This window comes from Pongo pygmaeus, chromosome 13 (assembly GCF_028885625.2).
Source record: "Pongo pygmaeus isolate AG05252 chromosome 13, NHGRI_mPonPyg2-v2.0_pri, whole genome shotgun sequence".
Taxonomy (NCBI): Eukaryota; Metazoa; Chordata; class Mammalia; order Primates; family Hominidae; genus Pongo; species Pongo pygmaeus.
In genome coordinates this window covers 94,915,435-94,929,594 of record NC_072386.2, presented here as the reverse complement: position 1 = coordinate 94,929,594, position 14,160 = coordinate 94,915,435, and the positions used below count along the sequence as shown (strand labels likewise).

The following is a 14,160-nucleotide window of genomic DNA, read 5'->3' as shown; positions in this document are numbered from 1 at the left end:
CTTTACAAAATGCTAAATCAGACACTGGATCTCCAGTACTTAAAAAACGGCTGGCACATATTAGTTTCCAGTACATATTTTTTTGACAAAACTAATTTAAAAAGTAGGACACTAGAAAAAACTTCTCAAAATTTAAAATATAATAAATAAACACAGGTTTTTAAATATGAAAAAAGTTTTAAAATACTTTTAAAAATCTTAAAAGTCTTTTATTGATCGTCATCATTTCTTGACAACAAAAAATTGAGATAAATTAACTTAAAGAAAAATATATTTGCCATGACCATATGGTCAAGTGTTAGAAAATTCCTGCTAAAGGACTGTTTTAATTATTAGTAATATATAATCTATGAAAACATTATAAATATATTTCAAATTTCGATAATTATTGAACAAGAAAGTAAATTTTTTTGAAGGGTATCTTTTAAGGGTATCTTTTTGTGATTGTCAGCCTCTCTTTATTTTTTTATTTTATTTTATTTTTTTTGAGAGGGAGTTTTGCTCTTGTTGCCTAGGCTGGAGTGCAATGGCCGATCTTGGCTCACTGCAACCTCCACCTCTCAGGTTCAAGTGATTCTGCCACCTCAGCTTCCCGAGTAGCTGAGATTACAGGTGCCCACCACCACGTGTGGCTATTTTTTGTATTTTTAGTAGATATGGGGTTTCACCATATGGGCCAGGCTGGTCTTGAACTCCTGACTTCAAGTGATCCACCTGCCTCGGCCTCCCAAAGTACTGGGATTACAGGCGTGAACCACCGTGCCTGGCCAAGCCTCTTTTTAATGTGTAATCAGATGTGGTAAAATAGCAGAGTATCATGGCAATATAGTTTTGTTTCCTTTTTTTTTAAAAAAAATCATTTATTTATTTATTTTTTGGCTGGGCACGGTGGCTCATGCCTGTAATCTCAGCACTTTGGCAAGCTGAGGTGGGTGGATCACTTGAGGTCAGGAGTTCAAGACCAGTCTGGCCAACACGGTGAGACCTCATCTCTACTAAAAATACAAATATTAGCCAGACATGGTGGTGGGCACCTGTAGTCCCAGCTAGTGTGGAAGCTGAGGCAAGAGAATTGCTTGAACCCGGGAAGCAGAGGTTGCAGTGGGCTGAGATCACACCACTATACTCCAGCCTGGGCGACAGGGTGAGACCTCATCTCAAACAAACAAAAAAATTAAATTGACAAATAATAATTGTACATATTCATAGGGTAATAATGATGTTTCACTACATAGAATGTGTAGTGACCAGATCAGGTATTTAGCATATTAATTATCTCAAACATTTATCATTTCTTTATTTTGGAAATTTGTCACCTAGAATATTAGACTTTGTAGTTGTTGCTAATTGAAATATTAACAGGATTTTGTGACTTTGAACATTATTTCATCACTATATCTCAATTTACTCACTTATAGAAAGTGGAATCTTAGCTGACTTCTATGGTATTTTTGGTCTCAAAACTTCTGTGATACTGCAGTGAAAAAACATAAGAATCCTGGATATATTTTAATTTCTACTTAAGTGTTATTTTGGAATAATTTTAGATTTATGGACAAGTTGCAAACATAGTACAGAGAGTTCCTGTGCTTATTATCCTGACTATTAGACTTGTAATTGTGACTTATTTAAATACTACTGTGTGACTTTGAAACATTAATTACTTCATACCTCAGTTCACTAATCTATAAAAAGGTAAATCTTACTATATGACTCCTGCAGAAGTTTTCAGCTCTAAGATTTTATGATTTTAAATATACATCGCTGACATGTTTCCATTTGTATTTTAATGCACCTGTATGATGTTTTGTGGGGTGTATGTGTATGTGCATGAATAAATTATTCCCCTGCTTTATTAAGCCAACTGTTATTTTTCAGAACCTAAATATTTTACAGTGAACCTCAGTGTTAATATCTACAATGTAGCTTAATAGGCTTTGCTAAAGCATGTTAATTCAATAATATGCCTATCTGAATTCATACCCCAAACTATTCATTTCAGACTTTTTACTTTTGTGGTTTAAAACTTATGAATTTGCTTTTGTCCTGTGGATTTACTTATTGCTTATCTGTATGACTTTTCATTTCAAAAAAATTTAGTGAAGACATCCTGTATGAATTTAACTTATCAAAAAGAATTAAGTTAAAGTAAGCAAAAAAGTTGAATCATAATGTGCTTAATTCATAGCTAATATCCATTTTATTTCATTCATAATATCTACATCATTTTTCACTTCTAGCGTTACATTTTAGTAATCATGATTTGAATTATTAATCTCTTACTTTGAATGAACTTTGCTTTGGTAGATATATTTTAAACTAGGGAGCTCTCACATTTCATAAAGTTTGTTTGGTGAACATCTGCCCCTATTTCTAAAAGTTATGTGGGCAGGAGAGTGTTACTCCATTTGTGAGCTTTAGTTCACCCACAGTCTATTCCCAGCACCCCCCTTAATTGGGTCTGTGAGACACTGTCCCTAACGCATCAGAAGTTTCTCTATTCCACAGATCTCTCACGCCAACTTTAAATTGCTTTGGGAATTGGGGAACAATTACAATAACTGTTGTATAACAAATATTTACTCTTCTACATCTGTAGAATCTGGCCTCTCTTGTTGAGCCTGACCTTAATTTAGAATGCTGACATAAATACTAAGAAAAAGTACTTGGTTCTTCTAGGAGGTGGACATAATTTATCACTATAAAGTAAGTCCTGAATCATATGAAACTTATAATTAAACTCAATCTATAAGTAAAGGTGCTATTCAGCATGCATTTTAATTTGAATAATTTGAAGCAATATGGGTACCAATTTATTATCACAAAAATACAGCTGTGAATTATTAGTATCATTTAATTATTAGTTGTATTATGTTAATTAATCATTAAAGCAATTTTCATACACTATATATATTTTTAGAATATTCTACAAGTATAGTAATGCAGGTATGTTAATCACTGTTTTACAAATAAGAAAACTGAGGCTGTAAATTGCAGGCAAAGAACTTCAAACCAAAGACTTTGATTCTAGTGTTAGGCACTTTTTCGCTATGCTAAGCCGATGTCATACATATTCAAATAAGTATTAGGTGATTCCTCTATACTTACAGTACACAAACTGCTCATTATTTGTATAAGATAGCAGCTTATCAGTACTGAATGAAAGGTATATATTTTAAAATTAAAGCCTGCTGCAAAAGAATAAATGTGGCATACGAATGTTGTCCTGCTCATGAATCCACAAATACTGCACAGGGAAATTGCTTGAGTCCAGAAAGTAACTTTTCACCTATTTCAAAACCCATGTATTATGTGCAGCCCCTGAGTTAGACTTAGGTGTGGAAGGATGAGCAAAACAGACAAGCTCTTTCCCTAAGTCTCTTATCTCACAATATACAAGATAACCAATGTAAAGTGTCCGGAGCAGAAGACAGTGGATTTGAATTGTTTTGCTGTTCACTTCCTTTTGCATTTGTGACAGGGCTAATCAGAGTGCCCATGTCCCTTAGCCAGTGTTTCGTACGGCCATTTCTGTACCCCATTTGAGGAGTCAGAAGCAGTATAAATAATTGCTCCTTTCTCTGGGCACTGTTGAATGAGTACATTCAATTTGTTTTTGTGGCCTCAATTTTTCTGTGGTTCTCATTGACCATCCACTGCTTTTGACATTTGATTTCTATACAGATTTTAATGCCACTTGTCAGGCAGGATAGTAATATGAAGAGAGTGGACTTTGGACCTCTGTTTGTTATTAGACATGTGACCTTGGCACAAAATTTGGCACATAGGAAGCTACAATAAAAGTTGTCTAAATAAATGAAATACAGAGATTTTCTTTCTTTTCCTTCTTTCCCTTCCTTCCCTTCCTTCCCTTCCCTTCCCTTCCCTTTCCTTCCCTTCCCTTCTCTTCCCTTCCCTCCCTTCCCCTTCCCTCCCCTTCCCCTCCCTCCTTCCCTCCTTCCCTTACTCTCTCTCTTCCTTCCCTCCCCTCCCCTTCCCTCCCCTTCCCTCCCCTTCCCTCCCCTTCCCTCCCCTTCCCCTCCCTCCTTCCCTCCTTCCCTTACTCTCTCTCTTCCTTCCCTCCTTTTCTTATCTCCTTTTGCCCTCCCTTCCCTTTTACCCTTCCTCCCATCTTTCCTTCTTTCTTTCCTCCCATCTTTCCTTCTTTCTTTCCTCCCTGCCTCCTTTCCCTCCTTCTCTCTCTTCTTCTTAAAGCTGAATAATAAAAATTAACAATCTATTGTGGGCTCAGTTTTTTTTGTCTTTAAGATTGAGATTGTATATTCTCTTCCTTGCCTTTCTTTTCAAAGTTTAAATATTTCTATTGTGTATCCTTAACTAAATTTTTCCTATAGTAAAGATTCTGTTGAGTTGGATTTCTGACTCCTAGTAATGTCTGCTCTACACAAAACTTCCCAGTGATTATCATGTGACCAACAGTCACAGTGTGGGGAAGAGTGGATGTGCTAACATTCTCAAAACTATTAGCCCATGCAAAACCTACATTTGTGATTTTGACCAAAATTAAATCTAGTAGTGATTATAGAAAGATCAATTATCATGCATAGTTTGTAATTAGTGACAACTCCACTAATCTAAATGCTTTAATTCCCTGAGTTACATTTCTACTAAAAAATCTTGTAGCACCATATTCTATGAGGTCAAATTTAGAGAACTGCTAAAGTCTAATGGGCTAAGTGCTTACCCCATGCTCTGTGCTTTCTAATGATGGACCTCTTTTCCACCAAAAGAAATGCCACTTTTTCTGCCTGATTTTAGAGCCCTTTCTATATGCACCTGTCAGACTTTCTCAGATGTGTTTCCCACCACTCTTTCACAGAAACTCACTTGTGCTGCCAGTCGGCTTACTACTAACTTTGGTCCAACTTCTCGCTTTTGAGATATCCCTTTTCTCTTTTAACCCTGTCTAATTCTTTTCTATACTCCCAGGTTCAGCTGAGCACTGAAACTCCGGAGTTCTCCTTGGTCTAATTTATTTCTCATAAAATTCTTCCTTCTGGGAAAAACTGTAATTTTCATGTAAGCTATAGAAAGTGACTGTAAATTATTTTGATATGTTCTTTTCTTATATCCCTACCTAAATTGTGAACTTTGTAATGACAGGCACTTTAAAAATGCTGCTTTTTAAGAAAATATGTGTCTATGTATAGACATATATGTACACATATTCATAGCAGCTTTATTTATAACAACCTTATTCAAATAATCAAAAGCTGGAAATACACCAAAACCCATCAACAGATAACTGGAAAAACAAATTGTGGTACCTAATACTACTTAGGAATATGTAATTACGTGGGTAAATCTCAAAAACAAAATGAGTACATACTATATGACTCTATATGAAACTACAGAAAAGACAACTCTAATCTGTAGTGATATAAAGTGGATAAATGGTATACTGGGGCTATGGTTAGTGGCTGGGATTTACTAGAGTAAGGTACAAGGGAATGCTCCGAAGTGATAGAAATGTTTCATACATTGACTGTGGTAGTAGTTACACAGGTATACAAATTTGTCAAAACTCATCAAAATGTACTCCTAGACTGAATGTACTTTATTATCCGTGAATATAGTTTAATATGCATAAATTATACTTCTAAAAAGTTGACTTTTAAAAATTTTTAAAGGAGCTCATTTCTAATGATTTCGTAAATAAATATTAAATGCTACTTTGCTAAAGCATTTTTTAAAATTCTTACAAAACCCCAAATAATTTTAATCTCAATTTGCAACATAATCCACATTTTACATATCTATAAACAAAAAAAGTTTTATCATACAAATGCCTTAGAAAGAATTCAATTTGGTCCAATAATTTTATAGCCAGTTTCTAGGATAAAGTCATATTTATAATTTTCTGTCCAGATTTTTAATAAAAATCAGTAATGTTAAATGGAACACTATCATTTTATAGAGAAATATTATGAAATAATATTGAGAAATGAGAATAGTCATTAAACATTAAGATTTTATTGCAAAAAAATGCTGCTTTTTAAAAATATGTGTTTCAATAATATTTTTAAAGAGTATTTAAAAAATGGAGTCAATCTGGAGTTTCTGTAAAACATCAAAGAATTATGCTCTTGAAATTTTCAAGGTTCTTATTGCCAATCTACATAATACGGCAAAAGAAAATTGGCTGGAATTAGAAACATCTAGATAATTGGCCAACTCAGTACAGACTAAGCCTTGCTACTCAAGTTCTTTTGGGACCAGTGGCATAAGTGTCACCTGGGCACCTGCAAGAAATGCAGAATCTCAGGACCTGGCCTACACACTAAAAGAGAATCTGAAGGTTTTTAGGTTTCCCAGATGCTTGTTGGGTGCAGTGGCTTATGCCTATAATCCCAGCACTGGGAGGCTGAGGCAGACAGATCACGACATCAAGAGATGGAGACCATTCTGGCCAACATAATGAAATCCTGTCTCTACTAAAAATACAAAAGTTAGCTGGGCATGGTGGCACATGCCTGTAGGTGGAGGTTGCAGTCAGCCCAGATCGTGCCACTGCACTCCAGCCTGGCGACAGAGTGAGACTCTGTCTAAAAAAAATAAATAATAAAAAAAGTAAAAATTCCAAGATGCTTTACATGCATATGAAAATTAGTGAAGCCAAGAACTAGACTTGGTGTCAAAAATATTAGCTTTACATTCCATTTTATTATTTACTACCTAGTTAATCTTGGCCAAGTTCCATATTTTGTAGTTGAAAATGGAATTAATATAAAGAATATTATAATTTGTAAATCATAAAGTGGTATACATACACATATATACATATTTATATGAAATATTTAAACATTATTATTGTTTTTATCGGTTGACTTAAATGAGTGAATTATCAAGACAGACTCTTAAGCTACAGAGCAAAATATGTAAAGACACTATATAATGTTCTCCAAAGACTATCACATTCGTGTGGAGCTGTTCTGTGCAGTGGTCTTGTCATAGGAACAGTCATACAAGATACTATGAGATCAACAACTAACTATGCCTTTAAACAATTGTCAAATTTCAAGGTATGCGATTCAATGTATTATTATTAAATGTCTATAAAATACACAATTAAACTAACTATAAGGTATTAGTATCAGGCCTAGAAAAAAATATAAACACACAAAAATGTCAAAGTTGCTGTGAAATTTTAACCACTTTATAAATTGCTGAATTAAAATTCCAGTCTTTTTTGAGTAGTCTTTTGCCCTCTTTACTGCTTGTTTGCTGGGGTTGATGAAATGAAGATGTTAGGCTTAGAGTTGTTGATTGGCCAGGGGTTTTAGAAACCTCAGCTCCGGAGAGTGTCCTCAACTCAGGAACATGTCCTCAACTCAGGAACATGTCCTCAACAGCAGGAAAAGTTCCGTCTGCATGTGTGTCTGATCGTAGGTAGATGTTCACATATTGGCGATGCGGTATAGGTACTTCCATCATTCCCAATTTCATTGTATTCCAGTCACACACATTACTGAAGATAACTGGATGTCAGAACTTCAAGCAAGCACTCCTTCTAATATGTGCCAAAAGAATGATTGTTCAGGTAATTTGTACTGTTTGTTTCTTGGCAGTAAATACATTTTATATTAGATCTTCTTTTGATTTCCTGAAAGCAGATGACATGGGTGAGATTAACCAGACACTTGTGTCAGAATTTTTTCTTCTGGGTCTTCCTGGATACCCAAAGATTGAGATTGTTTACTTTGCTCTCATTCTAGTTATGTACCTAGTGATTCTAATTGGCAATGGTGTTCTAATCATAGCCAGCATCTTTGATTCTCGTCTTCACACACCCATGTAGTTCTTCCTGGGCAACTTCTCTTTCCTGGATATCTGCTATACATCCTTCTCTATTCCCTCAACATCGGTGAGCTTAATCTCAAAGAAAAGAAACATTTCCTTCTCTGGATGTGCAGTGCAGATGTTCTTTGGGTTTGCAATGGGGTCAACAGAATGTCTGCTTCTTGGCATGATGGCATTTGATCATTATGTGGCCATCTGCAACCCACTGAGATACCCCATCATCCTGAGCAAGGTGTCGTATGTATTGATGGCTTCTGTGTCCTGGCTCTCCAGCGGAATCAATTCAGTTCTGCAAACATTACTTGCCATGAAACTGCCTTTCTGTGGGAATAATATTATCAATCATTTCACATGTGAAATATTAGCTGTCCTCAAGCTAGCCTGTGCTGATATATCCCTCAATATTATCACCATGGTGATATCAAATATGGCCTTCCTGGTTCTTCCGCTGATGGTCATTTTTTTCTCCTATATGTTCATCCTCTACACCATCTTGCAAATGAACTCAGCCACAGGAAGACGCAAGGCATTTTCCATGTGCTCAGCTCACCTGACTGTGGTGATCATATTTTATGGTACCATCTTCTTTATGTATGCAAAACCACAGTCTCAAGACTTGATTGGGGAAGAAAAATTGCAAGCATCAGACAAGCTCATTTCTCTGTTTTATGGGGTAGTGACGCCCATGCTGAATCCTATAATCTATAGCTTGAGAAATAAGGATATAAAAGCTGCTGTAAAATATTTGCTGAACAAAAAACCAATTCACTAATGAAACCAGGACATGTAGGTCTTTGTTTAACAGTCACAAAGATGGACTCATAGGTAAATCAGCGTGAACCTTTTTTGGAGAAACCATGGTTAGAGAGACAGATTTTTATCCTTTGCCTTTACTAGCCCTGCTCATCTAGAATCACTGTTAACTATAGTTTGCTACAAACTCTAACATGCCCTGATCCAGGTTTCACAAACATAATTAATTCTCTTAGAATCTCATCCCTTGTGATGTCTGAAATGAGTGTTTCTGTGTAGAAACATAGTGGAAAACAATCACACTATAAGCTTTGGAAATAGAGAGCAATAGTACAAAATCTGCAGTTCCGTAAACTACCTAGGTGATATTGGATGGATTATTCTTTCTTTCTAAGTCATAGTTACCTTACTTGTAATAAGGAAATAAAATAATAAAAAAATCCAGGTCCCAATATCATTTAATGTTTCAATAAGTTGGAGGAAACACCTAGCATAATACTGGCTTCACAGTGTTCAAGAATTTCAGAATTGAAGCTAAGACTCCATAGTGAGGACTAAAAGTTGCTATTTATCCCCTCTTTCACTCTCAGCTAATAATTACTAGAGCCAGATGTCTCACTGAAAGTCACCCCATTAAGGTAATATTTTCTAAAATTTTAAAATTCAATATTTTCTAAAATTCTAAAAAAATAAAAAAGAATTAAAAAAAGAAAAATTGTTGTCACTATGGCCACCTCCCAAAGATATCATTCTAATGTTTCTCTTAGTAAGTAGGAATCATATATTCATCATGTTTTTATTTTGATTTATTAGATCTACTATGAGCACTTGGGGTTAATTTTTTTTTAATGTCCAACACGTTTCCACAGGATAAATTCTAAGGCATGAAATTAATAGGCCAGGTGGTATAAACTTTTAAAGTTCCTGGCTAACTTACCATTAGAAATGTTGTATTACTACCCTAAATACCATTATATGTTTCCCCCAATATTTTTGCAGCTCTATTTAAATACATATGCACACACACATATATCTCCATTTATACATACACGCATTTGTGTATATATATATGATATGAATATTTTTTCTTTAAAACTTTTTTTTGAGAATTTTCATTTTCAAATATTTAACAAAAGAATGAGAATAATAAAAGTCAATGTACTAATTGCACAGCTTAAATAATTACACATGGTCAACCTTCTTTCATCATTATCCTTACCCACTTATCTTCTTCTTTTACTTTAAAGCAAATTCTGGACATAATTACATCATGTTATATATTATGTAATTATGTCCAGGACATCTGTGTGTGTACATATTTAAATGACACAAATCCAACGGTCCCCATTCACATTGTAGTCTATGAGAATGCACTTCCAGAACACAAGTTGTGATATGAATGATGCCTCCTCCAATTAAGAATAAGACAGTGCTGGTGAGGACTGTGAACCATGAAAAGGGCGCACGAGTCACAGAAAAGACATTATTTCTCACTTCAGTGGGTTGTTGCTATAAGATAATTCAGGATGTATATTGACTGATTTTCTAAATTTCAAGAGAAGCCTGGATATCATAGTGAGACCATGTCTCTACAAAAAATTAAAAATTAAAAATTAATCAGGTATGATGATGCACGGCTATGGTCCCATTTACTTGGGAGGCTGAGATGGGAGGATCGCATGAGCCCAGGAGTCCAAGGCTGCAGTGAGCTATGATTGTGCCACCGCACTCCAGCCTGGGTGACAGAGCAAGACCCATCTCTTAAAAAGAAATTAATACATTTCAAGATAGGCCAGATTTTTAAATTAAGCATTGCAACATTTACCCAGGTTTGGCTATTTTACAGAACACATGTGATTCCAGATTGTGTACTCATATAAGGCTTTAATAGAGATACAGGACATGGTCCTGCAGGAGGAAGAAATTTCAGTCCTAAAAGGAGAGTTCGGAAAACTTCAACCATACTTTCCAGGCCACTTTTGAGAAACTGTCTTTTAGAACAATTCAATCAATGTTGAATTCTACACCAAATACGTTGTCGTTAACTGCTTATTGCTTAAATAGAGTTTGAGTGTATATTTTGAACCCCAAATGTTGATCTTCCTAGGTTACTGTCATACGTAGTAGTAACGTCCAAATGTATCTTAGAGTATGCCAAAGAGCTTCTTATAGGCTCCTTTTATAGCTACAACTATTTCTCCTTTCCTCCACTTTTAATTTATTTTACCTAGATTATCTTCCCTGGAGTAGGACTGTTAGGTTCAACTAGAGAACTGACATAAAGTTGGCAGCAATATAAACCTTTTATCAATTCTGTTATATTGGAGTAGGGTTGGATAACTGCAAGCATATAGGCCTGCTTCATCCACCAGGTAGGAAAGACAGAAACCATTAATCCCACTTTTAAAAGGTGAAAAGAGAGAATGATCCATATTATCGTTCTTTTAGGAATATGGGCAGTAGTAATATTTAGATGTATTGTCATGGTGTTGTGGTCAGCAAATAGTGTTCTGGAACTCATAAATGCGATGAATGTCCCGCCAACACAGAAGCAGGCAAATAAAAAGTGTTAGAAACAGAAAAGTTTCTGTGAATACCTGTATCATTCCCACTATCTTCTCTATATCTTCTACAGTAACTCAGTAATAGATCCAATGGTGGTCTCCATTTAATTCCATGTATAGCAAGTTTTAACACACATTCATTCAGTTGTGAAACACATCCCTTTAGTCCTTGTTACTCTCCAATTTTGTAAGCAGGGGTTTCAGTTGTTCATTTCAATTTTCATTTGTCCATGTTTTTGTGAATGGGAATGGATATAAATCTACTATTTATGATGCTTTGTTACTCAGTGTTGAATTTTAGAGTTCTTTAACAAGGTGACCAACATCCAAATTAAAATAATACATTTGCTCTCAGCCTATACTAGTGGTGTTAGTAGTATTTGCTTTATTTGCGAGGTATGCAAACCTAAATCCAGAATAAGTGTCTGTCTCTGTCAGTATTCACTGTTATCCACCTGGAAACCAGATAATGGGCCAGTATAACCCATTTGCCAGCTATGGCTCCTCCTGGATCCTTTCAGTAGCCGACTTATAACTGCCATTCATCTCTGATTCTTCTGCTGAGAAGCAGATCAATTTTTATGTATATTTCCTGCTCTTGAGGGAGACAATGGGATGCATATATTTTCATACTTTGTTGCAATGCTCAAATGCCTCTATGCCCTCTCATCTTATGTCCCCTAGAGGCCACTTCCAAAAAGAGAATAAAGGCTCCCCTTTGTTGATTCTAGTCCTTTTCTGAATTCAGAAGGGAAGTTCTATAATAGATATAGATAAGTTTCACTCCAATAATCTCTCTTCAGGTTAATAAAATGTCTCACTACTGACTCCATGTAGGAGTCCTTTATCTTCCAGTCATATGAGGCCTATATTTTCAGACTATTCCATTAGCTATTGTCTAAGAACTGGTAAAAATTCATATAGCATTGTTATTGTCATTATCTGGTTCTTCTGAAGAGTGACTGTTCTGAATTCTCTCTAGGTCAAATGCTAACAATGACTTGGGAATAGTATTTCATCACATTTACCACAGTTTATTCATCTATAGGAAGAAAAGTCTTACTAAATGATTTTTGCAGAGTTTTCTCGCTCTTGACTTCCATAATATTAAAGAAACTCTTGACATATATCTATTCGTATTTAATGTATACAGACCATGGTTTGTGGTGTGTGTGTTGGTTGCAGGGGCTATGTTTGTATGTATGTGTTTGTGTCTATGTGCGTATATAAATACTGTTTTTGCTTTTTAAGTAAATAGTTATTTCTGAGAATTCAAGTATTGTACATGAAATGTGACATCTACTAGAAAATTACAGTCACAATCTAAGTGTTAATATCTAAAATATAGCTTAATAGACTTTGCTAAGACACTTTAATTCAATAATGTCCCTTCTTCCCAATAATACCCCAAACTATAAATTCTGGATTTTTTTTCACTTTTTTGGCCTTAAACATATAGAGTTGCTTTTGTCCCATGGATCTATTTATTTTCTTGCTTATCGGTCTTTCTTTTCATTTCAAAAAACTTGAAAATCACATGCTGCATAAAATTAATTTTTCAAAAAGAATAAAGTAAGCAAACAGTTAATCACAATGCATTTAATTCATAGCTACTATCCATTTTATTTCATTCATAATATCGAGGTCATTTTTAGTAAACATCATTTGAATTATTAATTTCTTACTTTGAATTAACTTTGGTAGATATATTTTAAACTAGGACGCTCTCACATTTCATGAAGTTTGTTTGGTGAACATCTGTCCCTGCTCCTAGAAGTTATGTGGGCAGGAGAGTGTTATTTCATTTGTGAGCTTTAGTTCACCCACAGTCTATTTCCAGCACCCCTCTTAATTGGGTCTGTGGGGTACTGTCCCTAACGCACCAGAAGTTTCTCCATTCCACAGATCTCTCACTCCAACTTTAAATTGCTTTGGGAAATGGGGAACAATTACAATAACTGTTGCATAACAAATATGTACTGTTCCACATCTATGGAATCTGCCATCTTTTGCTGAAACTGACTTTAATTCATAATGCTGACATAAATACTAGGAAATAGTACCTGGTTCTTCTAGGAGGGGACATAATTTATCATTGTAAAGGTAAGTCCTGAATACCATGAAACTGCACCTTTTAAATTTATAATTAAAGCTATTGTTACATGTGGATTTACAGTGTGACTATCATTAGGCAATACAGCTATCAATGTGGTATTATTAGCAAATATGGCTATGATAATAATATCATTATTATGATCTGCATAGTGCTGGTTAATCCATAAAGCATTTTCCATATGCTAGCTGAATTTTTTCTCAAAACAAACCTGTAAGAAAAGTAGGGCAGGTATTTCTGTAACTATTTAACAAATGAAAAACAAGTTGCATATTAGAAGAAAAAATAACCTCAAAACTAGGATTTTTGTTTCTGAATCCCAAGCACTTTTTAACTAGGCTAACCCCGTGCCATATCTGTTCAAGTGTGAATTAGGTGATGCCTTTACACTTGCAGTGCATAAACCAGTTAATCTCTTTATAAGTTGGCAGCTTATTAGTACTGACAGAAAGATATATTTTCTGTTTTTTTTAACAGATTACTTGCTGCAAATAAACACTTTGTGCATATTAAAGTTCTGAACACTAATCCGTAAATACTGCACAGGGAAATTGCCTAAGAGTCTAGAAAAACCCATCTATTATGTGTAGCCACCGTGTTAGGCCACAGGTGTAGAGGAATGGGCAAGACAAGCAAGCTCCTTCCCCATGTCTCGTGTTATCTCACAATACATGAGAGAACCAATCTAAAGAGCTGGCATAAGAAGAAAACCAAGGGTAGCAAGACAGGCTTGGCTTAAGGTGGATTGAATTGGTGAGATAATTTCTTCCTAGGAGGGGAAGGCTTGGAGCAGATGGCAGAAGAAGCTGTCTAGGTAGCCTAAAATGCATTGTCATTACATTTGCCTGGAAGGCAAAGCCAGCAGATTCTCCAGGCCTGGGCTGGAGATCTAGGCGGGATCTGGCACAT

General features: G+C 35.2%; 1 protein-coding gene across 1 annotated transcript; it reads left to right on the top strand.

Annotated features, from left to right (window-relative positions):
• The first annotated feature begins 7,549 nt into the window (after positions 1 to 7,549).
• LOC129044523 (olfactory receptor 13C3-like) lies at positions 7,550 to 8,593 on the top strand. Its single transcript, XM_054502461.1, is given in 1 exon segment — positions 7,550 to 8,593. A coding segment is annotated over 1 exon segment (1,044 nt).
• Positions 8,594 to 14,160: the final 5,567 nt, after the last annotated feature.